A 19,594-nucleotide genomic window follows, 5' to 3' on the forward strand; every position below is an offset into this window, starting at 1 on the left:
CCATAAAAGTTATAGAAACTGTAACATCTCATTTCTCCAGTGAAAGGAAATGCTATCTTCTAATCAAGTGAACTTTCTAGCTAAATAACACTGTATCAGAAGATTAAAAATCTTAACAGTTTTCTTGGAGTGTTTTCTAAGTATTATTTGCTACAGTATTTTTCTTAAGCAATGTAAACCTGTTGATTAATCTTTCATTGTAATATGTTTCTGGATCATTGTTATTACTAATTTTTCTGCTATTCAGCAGCACAGTGATGCCAGTGAAATGATATTTTGACCATGCTTTAAAAAAAACAAGTACTGAGTGCTGGTTATGTAGTAGATGCTGGGGTTGGCACTTGAAATTTTTGGTTAATACAACAACCCTAGGGATATCATTTTTTCTAACCATAAGTCTTGCTCTAGTGACTCTTTGATTAAATAGTTTAGTTCTGTGGTCTTTTTTTCCTGCACTCAGCCAGAAATCTAGATTTTTTTTTTTAATGTAAAGTCTTTGCATTTTAAAACATTTTCATGAATTCAGTGTATGACTGTGTGTTAGACTACAACCCAAACAGGCTGTCTGCTGGCTGGATCCAGGCGGCAGGCACTAGTTGTAGGTTCTCTGATTCAGACACTTTTGGAATGATGCTTCACTGGTGTGCTACCAACTACTTCTCATCCCACTCCCTGGAGGTATTTGTTTTGATTGAGGTGTGTTGGGAATTGGCAGCAGGATACAAGAATAGATTCAAGGATACATTTCATTTTACAGGAGGAACAAAGATGTATGAAGCAGGGAGGTAAAGTTTTTAATGACCTCAAATCATCTATACTCATTGTTGTACTAAATGTTTTATTGTCCATCATTCTTGCTTATCTATGTTTGACAACTTCTACTTACAGTTGTCTTGGTGATGTTCTGAGTGGCATTTTCCCTCCTATACCATTGTTCCCCCGTTTCCTGAGTGTACAGACCTCCTTTTTGTCTATATATTTAGGGCATCTATGTTAAGATACACAGATCTGTCATCTAAAAGCATAGTAAATCATTGTATATGTTTAATTCCTGCAAGTATACTGTTGCTGGCATAGAGTAGCATTTCTGTAACTTTCTTCCCCAGGAGATCTTTATACTGTTAGAACTTGGGATCCCCCAAAACTTTTGTTTTATGTGGGTTGTATCTACTGATATTTGCCATATTAGAATTTAAAACTAAGACTTTAAAAAGCTTTTCTTAAGTCAGAATTTAGTGAGAAGAGTGTCCCTTGTTTCGTAGTTTTACAGATCTCTTTAGTGTCTGGTTTAATTTCTTAACCTGCTTCTGCATTCAATCTTTTGCAATATCAGTGTCAACACTGAGAAAAATAAGGGTGAAAAAGGTAAATAATATTTTAGTCATGTTATGAAAATAGTTTTGATTTTCCAGACTCCTTGAGGTCCCCCACTTTGAGGACAGCTGGCATACAGATTGTTTCTAGGTTTTTACCATTACGGATGCTGCTAGTGACCCATTTGTTCGTATACTTGGCACTGTGTGAACATGTAGGCTAATTTCCAGAACTGTTAGACCAAAGAGTAGTATGTGTTTAAAAGTCTTTTAGATACAGATAAAGTGACCCTCCCCAAAAGTTGTGCTGGTTGTCAGTCTTGGTATTAGTAAAAAAAGAATTTTTTTTTTTTTTTTTAAGAAGTCTGTGTGCAAATATGGACTCGTAGGCCTATCAGAGCTTCTTTGACATAGACTCCGACAAGCATTTGCTGTGTAGGAATACACTTTAGCTCACCTGAGGGTGTTTGATTTTGCTACTGGTCTGAATGATAGATTCTGCAGTGACAAATTGAATTCCATGTATTGATGCATTCCTTTTAGTTTGATCATGGTCTTGATTTTTCTTTGTGTCCAGTATATCCTTGCCAACTGGCTTTTCTCAAGTCTTTGATATTGGGGTTTGCTGTGTAGGCTTGTCTTTCTCTAGTCTGTGTGACAGAGTGTCTTTGTCAGACGAGGAGGAGGTGTCATGGAGAGGGTGAGAGTGAATTCTTCTTGGGGGATAAGGCATCTTTTATTGGAGAGGATGGGTATGTTTCTCAAATGAAGTTTGGGTGGGGACTCTTGTGCATATGTGCTTCAGTTATTAAGCTAACATTGGACCTACCTGGTATCAAAAGCATGTGTTCTCCTTAATGAGAACCAACTCTACCTCCTGCAATGTTGCTTGAGGTCTGCTGCTACGGATCATCTTCCTCATTTCTCCCCTGTTGTCTCTGCTACCATGATAAATGCCTCTCACCTACAGTTGAACTCTATATCCCCAGCCATACCCATATATTACTAGGATGAAATGGCTATTCCGGGTACTGTAGCTATAGCAACTGAGACAAGTAAACTTGGGAGAAAGGATTGTGTTAATGCGTATTAACACTCGACTGGTTCTTTTTCAGTTAATTGGAGAAGTGCTCATAACTTGATCTAGTAGAAACTAAGAGATAGGGGAAGGGAACCTACCTAATAGATAGCCTAGATATAAAACTAGAAATATGTCTTTGTTATTATCTTAGCCCCCAAACTAAAAGGCAGTTTCCATGCTTCACCCTCTGCAGCCTACTTACTGCTTTCTTAGGGAGCATGGTATTTGGGGACCAGAGGTGGACTTCCTAAGGTGGTATATTAGGTCAAAGCCATGGGATGTGACTGAAAATGTGTTTCAGAAGATACTTCCCTTGAACATCTTGAGCGGCCCAGAAAAAAGAAAAACTTGCCAACATCAGAAGCTTCTAGTTATGTGCTTATTCTTGCTTTAGCTAGGGCTTTTAGAGGGAACACTTGAATTTGTGGTTTTTCCTTTCTAATTACCCATAACCCTGTAATTTTATGGAGAGAGAGTTTTGAAGCAAATGCAAAAGGAGTTGGTACCTGAAAAATAATAGTTGTACCACTACCACTTTTTGTTCTTAGAGCGGCCAGGTCAGGTGTGTGTTTTTCTTTCTTTCTTTCTCTCTTTCTCTCTTTCTCTCTTTCTCTCTTTCTCTCTTTCTCTCTCTCTCTCTCTCTCTCTCTCTCTTTCTCTCTCTCTTTCTCTCTTTCTCTCTCTCTCTCTTTCTCTCTCTCTCTCTTTCTCTCTCTCTTTCTCTCTCTCTCTCTCTCTTTCTCTCTCTCCCTTTCTCTCTCTCCCTTTCTCTCTCTCTCTCTTTCTTTCTATTGAAGTATAGTTGACACACTGTTACAGGTGTGGTTTTCGAAAGCACAATTTGAAGTGATAACTCCACCCCTCTGTTTACCCCTACTCTTGAACCTTTTAAAAAACTTTTCAAGTGTAATACATCAAAAAGGCACATAGATCGTAAGTATTCCGCCTGATGAATTTTTGCAAAATAACCAGCACTCTGGAAGCCTGTCCCTTCTCAGTCACTATCTCCACCTGTGTATGAACACCACAGGTTAATTTTTGCTAGTTTTTAAATTTTATGTAAATAGAATTATATGGTAGATATTTATAAGATTGACATATTTGGTTCACTCATTAACACTGCTGTGTGGTATTCTACCAAATGAGTATTTACACTTTTTCAAAAACATTGTTCACATGCCATATAATTCATCCATTCAGAGTGTATAATTCAGTATTTTTCAGTATATTCACAGTATTATGCAACCATCACCACAATCTAATTTTAGAATATTTTGTCCTCTCTGAAAGAAATCGTGTAACCATTAGAAGTCACTACCTATTCACTTCCCTTTCCTCCCCAGCCCTAAACAATCACTAACCTACACCTCTTTCTCTGATTTGTACACTCTGTACATTTCATATAAATACAGTCATAGAATATAGGCCTTTATGATTGGCTTCTTTCACTTGTAATGTTTTCAGGTTTTATCCATGTTATGGCGTTTTTGTTTTTGTTTTTTTTTTTTGTATAGCTGAATAGTATTTATGCATTAGTTTTTGGACATTTGGATTGTTTCCACTTTTTTGCTGTTATGAAAAAGTGCTGCTAAGAAACTACATGTACACATATTTGTGTGACCATACATATGTTTTCATTTCTCTTGGGTATATACCTAGGAGTGGAATTGCTGGTAACTCTAGCAATTGAGGAACTGCCAAACTGTTTTACAAACTGGATGCCTTTTTACATACCTCAAGCAAAATGTATGAGGGATCCAATTTCTCCACATGGTTGGCAACACTGTCTTTGATTATAGGCATCCTAGCAGGTGTTAAATGGTCTTATTTGTGGTTTTTATTTGCATCTCTTTAATGACTAATGATGTTGAGTATCTTATGTTCATGGTCCGTTTGTATATCTTTGGAGAAATGTCAGTTCAGATTTATTGACCAAAATTGGGTTGTCTTTTTATTATTTAAGTTGTCAGAGTTCTGTATAAAAATCCCTTAATCAGATATATGATTTCAATGATTTTTCCCCACTCTATGGGTTGTCTTTTCACATTCTTGATGGTGTTATTTGTAGCACAGATTTTGATTTTGATCCTATCCAATTATCATTGATCAATGATGTCCAATTTTTTCTTTTGGGTAGATCATGCTTTTATTGCAGCTTAACTTTTTTTTTTTTTTTTTTTTTTTGGTTCATTTATTTTGAGAGAGAGTCCACATGAAAGTAGGGGAGGGGCAGAGAGAGAGAGAATCCCAAGCAGTTCCTGTATCGTCAGCAGAGCTTGACACGGGGCTCAAGCCCACGAACCATGAAATCAAGACCTGAGCTAAATTTGGACACTTAATGACTGAGCCACTGGCGCCCCTGTGCAGTTTAACATTTATTCATTCATTCATGTAAAGGTTTGTTTATTTTGAAAGAGAGAGAGAGACACAGAATCCAAAGTAGGCTCTGAGTCAGCACAGAGCCTGATGCAGGACTTGAACCCATGGACCGCGAGATCATGACCTGAGCCAAAAAGTCAGACGCTTAACCAACAGTACCACCCAGGCGCCCCTAATTTTAAAGAGGCATTACTTATTTTGGTTGTAAGACACAAGACCTCTTGGATCTTTAATCCAGTTTCAGTCTGTTATTTATGTAGTTTTTTGAAGATGGATTGTTTTTGAGGATGTGATAGGTATTTCAAGTAGGTTTTGGGAATGTATTTTCTGCTAGAAACCACGTTTTGAGTATAATTGTATGCCACAACTCATCTATAAAAAGTTAAGTTTGATCCATAATGTACCTGAATACTCTGATTTCACTGGGAAACGACAGATTGCAATTTCTGTTCTAGTATTTACAGGAAACAGTGGAGGAATATTTACAAAGATAGTTGAAGGCTTTTAATAATGTTGACTCTAGACATTCATGTCCTTGCTGCTTTTTCGTGTTATGAATGCAACACTAGACAACTTCTAATTACACAATTTAAAAGTCCAATAATTGTGCATAAAGAAAATTGAAGCACGGGGAAATTTATCAAAGTTTATTTTTTAAGGGGGGTCTGGGTGGCTCAGTCGGTTAAGTGTCTGGAGCCTACTTCGGATTCAGTGTGTCCCTGTCTCTCTTCCCCTCCCCTACTCATTCTCTCTCTCTCTCTCTCTCTCTCTCTCTCTCTCAAAAATAAATATTTTTTTTTTTAAGTTTACTTCTGAGATAGAGTGTGCAGAGAGCAGGGGACAAACAGAGAGAGAAAGAATCCTCGACAGGCAGCACAGAGCCCGACGTGGGCTCGAACCCACGAACCGTGAGATCATTACCTGAGCTGAAGTCAGACACTCAACCGACTGAGCCACCCAGGCGCCCCAACAAAGTACTAGTTATTTCCTGAATATCGCAAGTCTTATGATATGGCCAGGGGGAAAAATACAGAAATGTGCAAATTAAAATTAGTTTACTATCAGAAAACAATTGATTATTTGAAGATGGAGAAGTCTGGCAATTCTGGAACAGAAGTAAGAGACTTTCTGAAGGTGAAGCATAATGTGGGGATGTACTGGGGAAATGGATCGTATCCAAGTCCTGTTGTGTTTCAGAGATTTAAACCCAGGTCATCCTGCTACGTGCTGTGCCATGTCACTACTCTGTGCTGCCCGTAAGGTGTTAGATTTCTTTTACCACCCATTCCTCACTCTTGAGATAATTGTGTTCTTCTTGTTAAAAGTAAACATAATATATCAAGTATTTGTTGGGTTACAAGTTTTATTATATTTAAAATTGTTTTTAAAACACCGTTTCCTTAACTGAAGTTACATTTGTATCAAGTGTTCAGGAAAGGAAATGTGTGTGTATGTGATGGAATGTAATTGTGCTGCTTTGCAATCACATAATGGAATGTTTTGTTTTGTTTTTCTTTTGTTTCCCAGGTTCTCTGCTTTTAGAGTCCAAAATAAATCCTAACACCGCATATCAGAAACAACAGGTAAAAATGTGAAGATGTTATGTTTTACCTTGTATGTTATCCTCTCAGTTTGGTGATTAAATGAAAATTTACCATTACTTGCAATGAGAAATTCAAAACAGGTTACAACATACTTTCCTAGTCTAATTCTAAAATGTGATTTCAACCAATCTCTGTATAAAGCAATCATTTTATTTTAAATTAAAAAAAATACTTCAAGTTAAACTTAGTTTATATTTCAGATATTCTAGCAACTAAGATTTAATTCTCAAAAGTTAAAACTAAAACAGTATAGTTTTCTGGTTTCTCCCTAAAGAAAAAAGTGGCTACTGATATAATCAGCTATTAACACAACGAAATGGTAGAAACTGCTTTCTTTGCTGTTGTAGATGCTAGTGCAGAAGGGATATTTCTGTCCCTATACAGCAATCCAGTGTAGGTAAGAGTCTGATTTCTTACATAGCCTGAATAGGACCTTATGGTAGTATAACAGTGATGCAGTTTGTTAAGACAACTTTGAGTTTCAGTATGCTCTTTCTTGTATCCTTCAGAGAGCAAGTGATACCTGAAAGTAAATCTTTCTCTATTTGGTACCTAGTAGCACTGTCGTCAAAGGGTATTTATTCAGAACACACACACACACACACACACCCACTGAGTGCTGTACAAAGCCAGTAAAAGCAGTATCAGTCCCCGCATTACCCTGAAGGTATAGATATAAAATAATTTAGACTAAAGGCTATTACCAATGCATTCATATGTGTATATTACTTTATAAATATATTAATCTATAAATAAATTGTAAAGTGCTTTGCTTCATCACTGACCATTAAAATACTACTAGAGGAAAGTTAGTGTTGGCTTTACTTTGCACATTAGATCCCTAAAGATTGTGACTTGGTTGAGGTCACACAGAGAGTATATGGGAAAGCTGATATTAACTCCTAAATCTGTTTAGTGGTGATGTATTTGTCCAACAAACATTTGGTACAATTGAAATATTTTCTTGATAGTCTAATGTTCTGCTAACACTGTTGCATTTAGTGATCTTAAGAAAACCATTAAGATTGGTTGATTGGAGTGGCTGGAGACTAGAGTATTTGCCATTGCTATTCTATCCCTAAATACATAAATTAGTGTTTTGAGGTTTTAGTTGAAGAGTAAAAGTCATCTGAGGAAAAAGGAAAGATCAAGTCTATTTTGAGGATGAATGAAGAGCTCCGTATGTCTTAACCTATAGGTTAATGTTGGATGATAAAAAAGATGATTTTAGGCTCTTTAAGGAAAACAGAAGAGCAATTCCTAAAAATTTTCAAACTTCTAAATTTGTCAAATGGACAGTTAAGAGCATATGTCTAACTGTGCACTGATATTTTTTGAAGGTTATTTCTGTATTTTTATTTAACTTTATTTTTTATTTTTTAAAATTTACATCCAAATTAGTATATAGTGAAGCAATGATTTCAGTAGATTCCTTAATGCCCCTTACCCATTTAGCCCATCCCCCCTCCCACAACCCCTCCAGCAGCCCTCAGTTTGTTCTCCATATTTATGAGTCTCTTTTGTTTTGTCCTGTTTTGTCTCTTAAAGTCCTCATATGAGTGAAGTCATATGATTTTTGTCTTTCTCTGACTAATTTCACTTAACATAATACCCTCCAGTTCCATCCACGTGGTTGCAAATGGCTAGCTGTGCACTGATTTAAGCCTGTAGATGAATCTGAATTTACATTGTACCAGAGTAATTGCTTATGGTTGTATTAAATCTGTCTTATTACTAATGTGATCATTGGTTTTAGGTTTGTTCCAGTAGGTGTTATATTATCAGCAGTTTTCATAACAGTATGTATTCTACCTATTTTAAAGATGAAGCAGACTCTAGGGGGTTTCCCAACTGACTAATTTCTGGTGTGTTGATCTTACAATGTTAATATAAATTATTTTGAGTTTGAACTGCTGCTCAGTCACTGTGGAACAGATGCGTGCCTGGTATCTATGATCTCTAGAAGTTCTTGAGGACAGTAAAAAGGAGTCTTTGAGCTGTTTTTTAAAATTTTGAATAAAAATTGTGGATTTATTCTATTAGTAATACTGCACAGCCTATTCAGATGATCATTTATTTACTTCTGGTTGGCATCACTGTAGTTCAGCGAGAGACTGCTGGTCCTCATGATGGACAGTTACATAATTGACTGAAAGGAATTAATATGCCAGTTAGGAGACAAATTTTTAATCAGGGGATCCTTCTGTGTACAATAAGGGGTATCTTTGATAGGGAAAAGTATTAGAAGCTTCCTCCATGTAGACATATCTTTTAAGTTACCTTAAAGATGGACTAGCCATGTTTCCTTCTTAATACAGGAACCTTTTATCCTTCTGGTAGATGCTCACCTAGCCTTTGCTTGGCTCCTTGCCGTTATTTCTTAGATTGAATTGTGTTTTCTTTATGTTGTACTCACATCCTCCTAATTCTGACTTCTCCTAATTCTTTTCTTTGGACCAGCCTGAAAAAAATGCTATATGGTAGCTGTTCCATTAGGCTTCTTTTTGAATGTAATTCTCCTTGGTACCATTCAAAATTTCATATATGGGTCACAAACCTCTCTCAGTTGGAGGGCTTATTTTTGAAATAGTTGATGACTCCGGAACAGTGTATATGCGTATTACTGTCAGTAAGTTTGAAAAGATATCTTAGACCCTGTAAACATTTTTACTATTCATTAAACTTATTACCATTAAATAAAAGCCTGTCCAAGTAGGAGCAAAGGAGTTGTGGGTGGTAGGAGCATCTTGCTTTTTGAACTACAGCACTTCGGTGAAGGTTAAAAAACTTTCTGCCCAGATAAGTGCTCACATATTACAGATTTAGCCAGTAATTTCATGGGCTTCAGGTGCCCCAGGTAAAGAACATCCAATGTTGACAACAGAGAGATGAGAGAAGGAATTTTATTAATCCCATCCTCCTAACGTGCCCTAATTAATGAATGCTCAGGCTTCCTGTCTGGGCATTGTGACTAGAGCATAAAATGTAACTAGTGTGCAGGCAAAGGATTGATACAGTGTTTAGGTATGTATCTTTTAGTACATTTAGATTGGTCGCTTTGTAGTACTTTTTATTTATTTGTTAACTTCTCCTTAAGGAAAACATTGTTTTCATTTTATAGGCAGGTATACAGAGGCTTGGCAATTACCAGTATGGATGTTGCTGAGTACTGTTCACACGCATTTCCTTGTTGCTTTGTTTATTTAAGCCTTATACTTTAAAGTAGTTTGTGATAATTGATACTAACCAGACTTTTTTTTTTCTCTCAAGGATACTTTGATTGTGTGGTCTGAAGCAGAAAATTATGACTTGGCCCTTAGCTTTCAAGAAAAAGCTGGATGTGATGAAATTTGGGAGAAAATATGTCAGGTAATTTTAGGAAACTAGAAAGTTAACATGCTCTCTGAGTATATTGTTTTTTGCTGCGCTTTTAGCTAATGCCCAAGATTTTAAATAGCATTTCATATTTCTTAAATTCACTGTTGTCTGTGAAAAGCTTGATTTACAGGCAAGTGCAATTTATCTACCTCAATCTGTGCTGAACTCCACACTTTCATATCCAGCTCTTTGAGAGCTCCTCCATGAGTGTTCACTAGTGTCTCATTTAATAGTTCAGAACCGAACATAATCTCATCTGAATCTGTTCATTCTCCCATTTCCCTCATCTCAGTAAATGCCATCCAGTTGCTGAAACCAGAAACTTGTGGGTCATATTTATCCTTCCTTCATCACTTAACATCCATTCAGTCCTTCAATTACAAATTTTAAATTCGTTCACTTTATTTTCACTGCTAATCACAATTTACTAAGCCACTGTCATTTCTTGCCTTGTTTATTGCTTTCACCCTGACTGGTGGTCGCAAATCCATACCACAGCTAGAAGGATCTTTTTAAAAATGCCAATCTGATCTCACTTTGTTCAGTAACTTCTAGTAGTTCTTGACTATCTGTTCCACCTCATCTTGCGTGTTCTCAGTTGATTCTGGAATTTCCTAGTGACTCTGGTACCTCTGGTCACATGATCTCCACCGTCTTGTCGGGTATGCATTTGTCATGCACTCTGTTTTGCATTTATTATATGCTAAAGCCACTGGCTCTTGTTATAGACTCATTTAAACGATTGCATCCTAAGGACAGTTTCTCAGTCTCCACATTTATTTTAATTGGAGAATAATCTTTAGCAGGTTCTTTAATTTATTGGTTCTCAAAGTGTGGTCGTCAGACCAGCAGCATGACCTGAGAACAGATAGAAATGCAAATTCTGAGACCCCCCACCCTGAGACCTACTGAATCGGAAGTTCTGTGAGTAGGTCCTAGTAATTGTATTTGAATTACATTTGAACAAGCCTTCCAGGTCACATTTTTCTCTGTAAAGGGCGGGATAGTAAATATTTCAGGCCTTGTTGGCCATGCAGTTTAACAGCCATTCAACTCTCCTGTTGTAAAATGAAAGTAGCCACACGTGATGCATACCTAACGAGCGTGGTTCTCTGATAATAAGATTTATTTACAAAAATTGGTGGTGGGCCATGTTTGGCTATCATTTGTCAGTTCCTGTTTTAGGTGATTCTCAATGCCCCCTGAAGTTTGAGAGCCATCGCTTTAATAAAACTGCAGTGTCCTTGAGGCACAGTGTTTCCTTATTTGCAGAATTTATTTCTGCTTGATCGCCTATTCAGCTGTGTTCTTCACATATTAACGTGACCAACAAACTGTCCCTTTTTGCTAATGTGTGAAAGACTGACATTTATATCTGAATTCCTTTTTCTTCATTCTTGTTCTTTGCTTTCTTTCCCATATGTTTGTTTTCATAGCACTTGCCTCCAGATTTTGTCCTGTGTGTAGTAGCTCTCCCATAGAGAGAGGAGATTGAAGAGCTCGGTATACTAAGGGCACCCATTGCTCAGACAGACCTTGTTCTCCTTCACTTTTCTGAGTTGAACAAGCTCACCCTGGACACAGTCTATTAGGGCCAATACTCACGCCTGGGACTCCATGTGTTGCTGTCATGACAGGCTTTCATAAATTTAATAAATTGCCTTTAATAAATTGTCACATCCTCACTATATGTATCCTTAGGCTGTAATTCTTCATTTACACTTGGGCCATAGGTAGTAGTATTTGTATTCTTTGTCTCTAGTAACTTTCCTAGGACCCACTGGCTATTTTATGATTTTCTGATCTTCCCCTTCAACTTGTGCATACTTTAGATTCAAATTGTTGTTTCTCAGTCACAGTCTTTCATGATCCTGTCTGTACTTCTTAATTTCTAGATCCTAGCTCTAAGGAATGCATTACCTTTTGCTTTTTTGAGATCTTAGCATGTTTTTCTTACTCTTGAACTCTGCTCGTTTCTTGATCTAGAAACAGCAAAAAGTCTCCCCCATTTTCTAGTATCCTCCTTGATAGTAGATACTAGGTTTGTATATATCTCTTCTTCCTTACACTTTTCATGGCCTCCACATTCTCATTTTCATTTCATTTTTCATTTCATTTCATTTCATTTCATTTCATTTCATTTCATTTCATTTCTAAGACTTATCCTTTCTCTTAAGGAAGACTTGTAGCTTATTCTCCCTTTCTTCTGTTTTCATTCTTCATTACTTCTTCTCCGAAAGTAAGACTGAAACGTATTTGTCAAATCATTACAATTCTACCTTGATTCCCTGAGTAGATCAGATTCCAAGAAGATCCTAACCATGGGCCTTTTTGATTCCCTTCATATTTGCAGATAAACTCAAGATAGCATTGTCATTACAGTAAGGGTTTTTGTCCCTTTACATTTGGTTTTTTAATCCAATGCTACTGTATTTCTATAGGTAAAGGCATAGCCTGAGTATCAGGAATCTAAAGCTGTATTGAGAGTTTATGTAGTTAACAAATCCAAAGCCAACTTGAGACTATGGCTGGTACAATCCGTGAATGTGCCTAGTTGCCTTTCAGTGGTTGTTGCCCACTGGGTTAAGGTCAAAATGATATCAACTTGGAGCATAATTTCAAGACCTATTCCAGGCCTTCTCCCCTTCCAGTATCCATTAACAGTCTCTCTTAACCGTGCTAAGCAATTTCAGTTTCTTGGCCGTTTCATATAAGGTCTAAGTTTTCCATGCCTTTATCATTCAACTTGGCCTGTTGGGCTGCTAAATTTATGACAGTGTCTCAAATTATAGGGCTAAGATAGCAAAACTTATTTTATTTCAAAATAAGTCTATGCCCTTTGGTAAAAATATCCTTTTACCTTAAAATGTATTTAATTGTGAACCCTGAGAGCCCATATATTGACATTAAGTTGGGGCTTACAACACTTTTCGGGCTTCTTGGAAGGGATCATGAAACCTATAGATTTGGGTGAATAGAAAGGAAAACTTCCATGGTTTGGTTACTTTTAGTAGATAATCTTGGGGACTCTTCTTTACTGTGCTCTACTACGTGTATGTTACAGTTGCTTTTTATAAATAGTTTCACTTTTGTGTAAATATGCTTGTTTCCCATAGTTTTTCTTAACTGATATTTTGGGGCCACCAACCTGCACTCATAGCATATCACTGACCCACTTTGGTCCAAAGCCAGTTTGCACATGTCATTGGCCCTTGCTTTCAGGAATTGATATTAAAATTTTCCTTGTAGCTTATAATTAATTACATGTTTTCTGTGATCACAACATTATGATGTTTGATATTTATTTGAATTTTACTTAAACTTTGGTGGCTCTCCTGGCACACAGTGCTAGGATTCTTAAAACATCTCTTGTATTCATCTAAGAATATCATTTAGATTTGCTTGATTATATTCTATGACAGCCATCGTAAATCTTATTTAATAGGTTCAAGGAAAGGACCCTTCAGTGGATATCACTCAGGATCTCGTAGATGAATCTGAAGAGGAGCGTTTTGATGATATGTCATCACCGGGTTTAGAATTGCCATCTTGTGAATTAAGTCGCCTTGAGGAAATTGCAGAACTTGTGGCATCATCTTTACCTTCCCCCCTGCGTCGTGAAAAACTTGCACTAGCACTGGAAAATGAGGGTTATATTAAAAAGCTCTTAGAGCTTTTTCATGTGTGTGAGGATTTGGAAAATATTGAAGGACTGCACCACTTGTATGAAATTATCAAAGGCATCTTCCTCTTGAATCGAACTGCTCTTTTCGAAGTTATGTTTTCTGAGGAATGTATAATGGACGTCATTGGATGCTTAGAATATGATCCTGCTTTATCACAACCACGAAAACACAGGGAATTTCTAACAAAAACAGCCAAGTTTAAGGAAGTGATTCCCATATCTGATCCTGAGCTGAAACAAAAAATTCATCAGACATACAGAGTTCAGTACATCCAAGATATGGTTCTACCTACCCCTTCAGTCTTTGAAGAAAATATGTTATCAACACTTCACTCCTTTATCTTTTTCAATAAGGTAGAAATTGTTGGTATGTTACAGGTGAGTTAGATCATTTTATTTTCCTACTTACAGAGATACTTCTTGATTGATACCGTTTAAACTGTTAATTGATTTAGCAGAAGTAATTTATTGTTCCTTGTAAATACCTAAATTGAGTTTTGATTTTTGTCTGAAGGTATGTATGTTGGTGTTATTAGAAGAGACTATAATATTTAATACTGTGGGACCAGAGGGGTGTTATGTTTACGTCAGGGAAGGTAAATGTGATAAAGAAGTCTAGCTTGAAGAAGTTAAGGGAATGGTCTTAATGAAATGGTTGAATGTAGAATTAACTGAAGAATATAAGTTCTGTAGAATTGGTAATGCTGCCAGGTAATTATATATAAAGGGACCCAGTTTTTAGGGTCAAGGGAATACAGATGTTGGCAAATTATAGTTGCGCGTCTCCTTAGCAAAGGGCATGCATGCTTCTTTATTAGACGAGTAGGGGGAAGTTGGATGTGGATATGAGTTACAGCTCCACCTGTCACTTAATAGCTATGTGACTTGGGCAACTTTCTTAACCTCCTGAAGCTTCGGTTTCCTGATCGGAAGGATGGTGATATTAGTATCTACCCTGTAAAGTCATGTGACGATAAAAGATCATGCATGAACGTGATGTAAGCCTTTTGAGCATTATTTTAAAGTATCTATTAATATTTGCCTTATTAAACCCCAAATTTTCTTTTTACAGTATCCCCAGTCTCTCAGGTCTGGTGTTTTAGGGGTGCTTGTATCAGAATTGCCTAGGGTGTAATGTTTCCTGGATTCTGCACAAAGCACAGAAATCAAAATCTATGAGAGCTAGCCAGCAATCCACATTTGTAACACCTTCAAGGTCCAAAAACTTCTCAGGATATTATCCTATAGTGTAGGAATTAGTCTAGTCTAACCGAGATAAATCTTTGCGCTACGCGCAAAGTTCTATGATTTGTGCACGTGCCATGTTTTTTGTTTCTTTGATGCCCATGATATTGTAAGAATAACAGACAGATGATATGACTTGAAAGATATAAGACTTTACCTCAGATCTACAAATAATTGAAACCTGGTTTTGTTAAAGGAGGCAAATAAATGTCGGTAAGAGCTGCTTGATAGGACATGTTATGAATAAAGTAGTGAGTTTAATTTTTATGGTTGTTCCTTTTTAGAATATTGATGTATTTTCAGGGTTCTTGCCTTTGTCACCTTAAAGAAACAAAACTATAAGTTCAAATAAAAAAGTCTTTTTTTTTTTTTTTCCATTTTTATTTATTTTTGAGAGACAGAGCACAAGTGGGGAGGGGCAGAGAGAGAAGGAGACAGAATCCAAAGTTTAGGCTCTAGGCTCTGAACTGTCCGCACAGAATCCGATGCGGGGCTCGAACTCACAAACTGTGAGATCATGACCTGAGCCAAAGTTGGACGCTTAACCGACTGAGCCACCCAGGCGCCCCAAATAGAAAAGTCATTTTACCAACAATGCTGTCCTGGAGCTGGGAATAATTCCAGTTCATGTTGACTGATTTGACTTGTTCTCCATTCTTTTTAAGAGAGACATTTAAACAAATAATACAGTCAATACAGTGAAGGACAATAGTAATCTCTGTACCGTGTATTGTGATTGATAAAGAACAGAGAGAAGGTTCCAGTACCAATTTCTATTTGTTCTTTGATAAGCATCTAGTTTTTACTGGAGCCTCTGTTCTGGTTTCCTTGATAGTCCTGAGTGCTTCTGGTCTTTTCCTTTAGCTCCATGTGATTCTCATTTTGTTATGCAGGGATTTGTCACTTCTGTGTTTTCTTGGTCTTCATACCTGTGAGATGCCAGTTTTACTCATGAAGTATGAGTAATTTGAAGTTATTGAGTCTGTTTCCCTACAGTATGCTTTGCAAAATCTTGGCTGCCAGTGCTGTAGTTTTGTTTCTCATGATGCGGGGCCACTTAGATCCAAAGTGCTGGTACGAAGGAAAGAATTTTATAAATTTTGAAAAGGGATGATTGAGATATAATTTAAACCAGGTTCTACCCACCTTATGTACACAATCATACTCTCCCCTTACTCTTAACTGCTCTGTGTAACATTATTAAATATTTAAAAAAAAATTTTTTTTTTTAACATTTATTCATTTTTGAGAGAGCATGAGCGGGGAAGGGGCAGAGAGAGGGAGACACAGAATCCGAAACGGGCTCCAGGCTCTGAGCTGTCAGCACGGAGCCCCGACGCAGGGCTCGAACTCACAAACTGCGAGATCCTGACCTGAGCCAAAGTCGGACGCTCAACCAACTGAGCCACCCAGGCACCCCATATTAAACATTTTTTTTTTTTTAAACATTCTTATTCTCTGAACTTCTGTATCCCCAAATAGAGCAATTCAGAGAATCTTTTTCAATCATTTGATTTCCACTTGATGGGATATGTTATATCTGGGATGTGTCTTGAATTTGGGTGCCACTTGAGGTATGGTCTGTTTGTATATTTTAGAAAAAGTAAAGGTAGGATTAACCAATTTAATATCACGGAAGATGTTTCCTGAGCACGTACAACAGAGACTATGGAGTTTATGATCTAGTGGGAGATTACATACACACATATGCATATATCTATACATACGTACCAAGTATATATTTTTAACTTAGGCCTGTCTGTAGGGCTGAAGTAGTGGTTGAATCTAACACTAGCTGAGGTAGTATGGAATTAAAGTATAACAAAAATTTTTATATCAATATAGATATTCTAAGTTTATTTTGAGGGAGACAGAGACAGCATGAGGGGTAGAGATAAAGAGAGAATCCCAAGCAGGCTCTGTGCTGCTAGCTATGGAGCCCAATGTGGGGCTCAAACCCACAAACCATGAGATCATGACCTGAGGTGAAACCAAGAATTGGACGCTTAACTGAGCCACCCCAGTGCCCCAAAGTATAATAAAATCTTAGTGAAAAATAGTGATGGAGGGGCGCCTGGGTGGCTCAGTCGGTTAAGCATCCAGCTTCGGCTCAGGTCATGATCTCGTGGTTTGTGGGTTCGAGCCCTGCATCAGGCTCTGTGCTGACAGCTCAGAGCCTGGAGCCTGCTTCGGATATTGTGTCTCCCTCTCTCTCACTGTTTTTCCCCTGCTCACAACACTGTCTCTCTCACAAAAATAAATAAAGCTTTAAAAAAATTTTGTTTTTAAAATACATTTTTAAAATGTTTTATTTTTGAGAGAGGAGCGAGCATGGGAGTGTGAGCAGGGGAGGGGCAAAGAGGGAGGGATAGGATCTGAAGTGGTCTCTGTGCTGACAGCAGAGAGCCGACATGGGCTTGAACCCACAGACCATAGGATCATGAGCTGAATGAAGATGGAATGCTCAACCACGTGAACCACCCAGGCACCCCAAAGGAAGCTTTTCTTAATTTTTACCTTCATTTGAGAGGTTGTAGAACCTTACCTTCTAAAGGTAAGGTTTTAAAATCCTATGTAAATGAGGGGGTTGCGAACTATAGCCCATATCCTTTTTTATAAGTCAAGTTTTATTTGAACACAGCCACGCTCATTTACATATTGTTTATGGCTGTTTCTTACTATAACAACAGAGTTAAATGATTGTGGCAGGGACCATATGGTCCACAAAGCCTAAAAATATGCACATGGTGGCCCTTAAATAGGCTTAGGAAATTAAAGCCTTGCCCAAATATAAAGAATAATTTTCCTTTTTAAATCCCCAGTTTCTCCTTTAATAGTTTGGTTTTTCCTCTTTAAAGAGTACCATTACCAATACCATCTTTCCTTTTTCCAGTTATTGAGTTTGTACCTTCTATAGTATCTGAAAATTATGTTTTAATATACTCTTACCATTAGCATAAATTTGTCCTTTGATTTAACAGGAAGATGAAAAATTTCTGACAGATTTGTTTGCACAACTAACAGATGAAGCAACAGATGAGGAAAAGAGACAGGAATTGGTAAGAAATTTGATACTTATGAAAGGCACAAAACTAAAACAACAGATCTTTTATATTCACTTGTCCTTTTCCTTCTTTTAGGTTAACTTTTTAAAAGAATTTTGTGCATTTTCCCAAACGCTTCAACCTCAAAACAGAGATGCTTTTTTCAAGACTTTGTCAAACATGGGCATATTACCAGCTTTAGAAGTCATCCTTGTAAGTTTGTTTCTGTTTGTATTTAATTTCCATTATATTTTTAATCCACAAAGATAATATATTTTTGTTACATGCAATTATTTGGTTATAGCCAAGGTTTAATATTAGCTGTGTATTATTACATACAGTAAAAACTATGAAATTCTAGTGTTAGAGAAGAGTCCTTAAACCTTATTGAAAGAATACCCAGGAATTTTCCATATTTTTAATAATAAATTGTTAAATTTGCAGCCCATTGAAATGTGACAGAAGAAAAGTAAACAGGAATAAAAGAAAGTATAACTTTATCCACAGAACAGGTTCTACGTGCCACATTACCTTGACCTCTTTCTTACTGCATTGTTTTCTTATAATTTGTTAGGTTTTGGGTTTACGTAGCTGTAAGTTCCATATTTTTATAATTCCAGGAGAAATAAGTGCTTTTTATCTGCAGGGCATGGATGATACACAGGTGCGAAGTGCTGCTACTGATATATTCTCATACTTGGTTGAATATAATCCATCCATGGTACGAGAGTTTGTCATGCAGGAGGCACAACAGAATGATGATGTAAGTAAGAAGTTAACAGAGCAAAAAATAACCAACAAGGTAAATATTATTTGCACTAACAGTAAGTATTTGTACATGGGGAGCTGTAACTGTATTTATTATTCATTTTTAAAGATTCAAATAGCTAATATTTGGGAAAAGTGTAGCCATAATACACATGGCTTTTTCTTCCCCTAAATTGGCTCCTTAGTTTAGAAATTGTGTCTTACAGCAATTATTTGTTAATGCTCACCTTAAGTTTCTTTTTAAATTTTTGAGATCACATTTCTTAATTCTGTCATTAACTTGATATGCTATCTTATTTGAATCATTAATCAATAAATTGTTCTTCTGTATGTGGAATTATAAGTAACTTCCCTAGGAAAACATTGGCTTTGTTAGGGATAGATTCTCAAAAACACCAGGAGTGAAGAAAGGAAGCACAGTCCCTTGGAAAAGTATTTAGGGTACTTTCTTTACTGCCTGACCATTAGGGAACGAGCTGTGGCCTTGTTTACTTGCTCTCTCATACACACACACACACACACACACACACACACACGTCAATTTTAAAGTGAGAGAATCCGTAGTGTGAAGCGTGCTCCTGGAGTGTGCTATATGGCGTATGCAGCAGCCCCAAATGTGTGTGCTCTTCTGTTTTATTCTTACATATTTGATCCAATGATTCTGAATTTTTTTTCTTCCTGCTCCCATAAAATTTTAGAAGTGACTTCTAAAAATAAACTAATATGTTTTGCCCTCAACTGCATCTTGAAAGGGGAGGGAGGCATTTAGGAAAAAAAAAATCTATGCAGAATTCTTGCATTTTTTCAAATTGAGAAAATAGATTTTACTTTTTTAAAAAGTCTTAAATAAAATGTCAGAATGAAGTGGAATGCCTAGTAATTTTCTGTATTTAAGGGTTGGTCTTTTTGTTTGTTTGTTTTTTAATCGTAGTACCAGGGTAAGTGTAGAAAAGTACCAGTTTGGACTGTTAAATGTTATGTCACATTTTTCTTTAATAAGTAGTCCTATCCAGAAAACCAAGATACCTGTATTATTAAAAATAAAGGCTATTCTTGTTGTCCCTGAAACTCACTAGTTGCACATACATTAATTTAGT

General features: G+C 36.8%; 1 protein-coding gene across 2 annotated transcripts in view; it reads left to right on the forward strand.

Annotated features, from left to right (window-relative positions):
• The window catches only part of PPP4R3A (protein phosphatase 4 regulatory subunit 3A), a 38,724-nt gene that overhangs the window by 5,275 nt on the left and 13,855 nt on the right, over positions 1-19,594 (forward strand). The window contains exons 2-7 of one of the 2 annotated variants that reach the window (XM_086708993.1): positions 6,301-6,356; positions 9,648-9,746; positions 13,201-13,818; positions 17,667-17,744; positions 17,826-17,942; positions 18,376-18,531. In XM_086708993.1, the coding sequence (XP_086565119.1) occupies positions 6,301-6,356; positions 9,648-9,746; positions 13,201-13,818; positions 17,667-17,744; positions 17,826-17,942; positions 18,376-18,531 (1,124 nt within the window). The remainder of the gene's footprint in view (positions 1-6,300; positions 6,357-9,647; positions 9,747-13,200; positions 13,819-17,666; positions 17,745-17,825; positions 17,943-18,375; positions 18,532-19,594) is intronic. The other variant, XM_025918875.2, reaches the window with a different exon arrangement.

The sequence above is a fragment of the Puma concolor genome, chromosome B3 (genome assembly GCF_028749965.1).
Source record: "Puma concolor isolate L17-30 chromosome B3, mPumCon1.1.hap2, whole genome shotgun sequence".
In the NCBI taxonomy this organism is placed as follows: domain Eukaryota; kingdom Metazoa; phylum Chordata; class Mammalia; order Carnivora; family Felidae; genus Puma; species Puma concolor.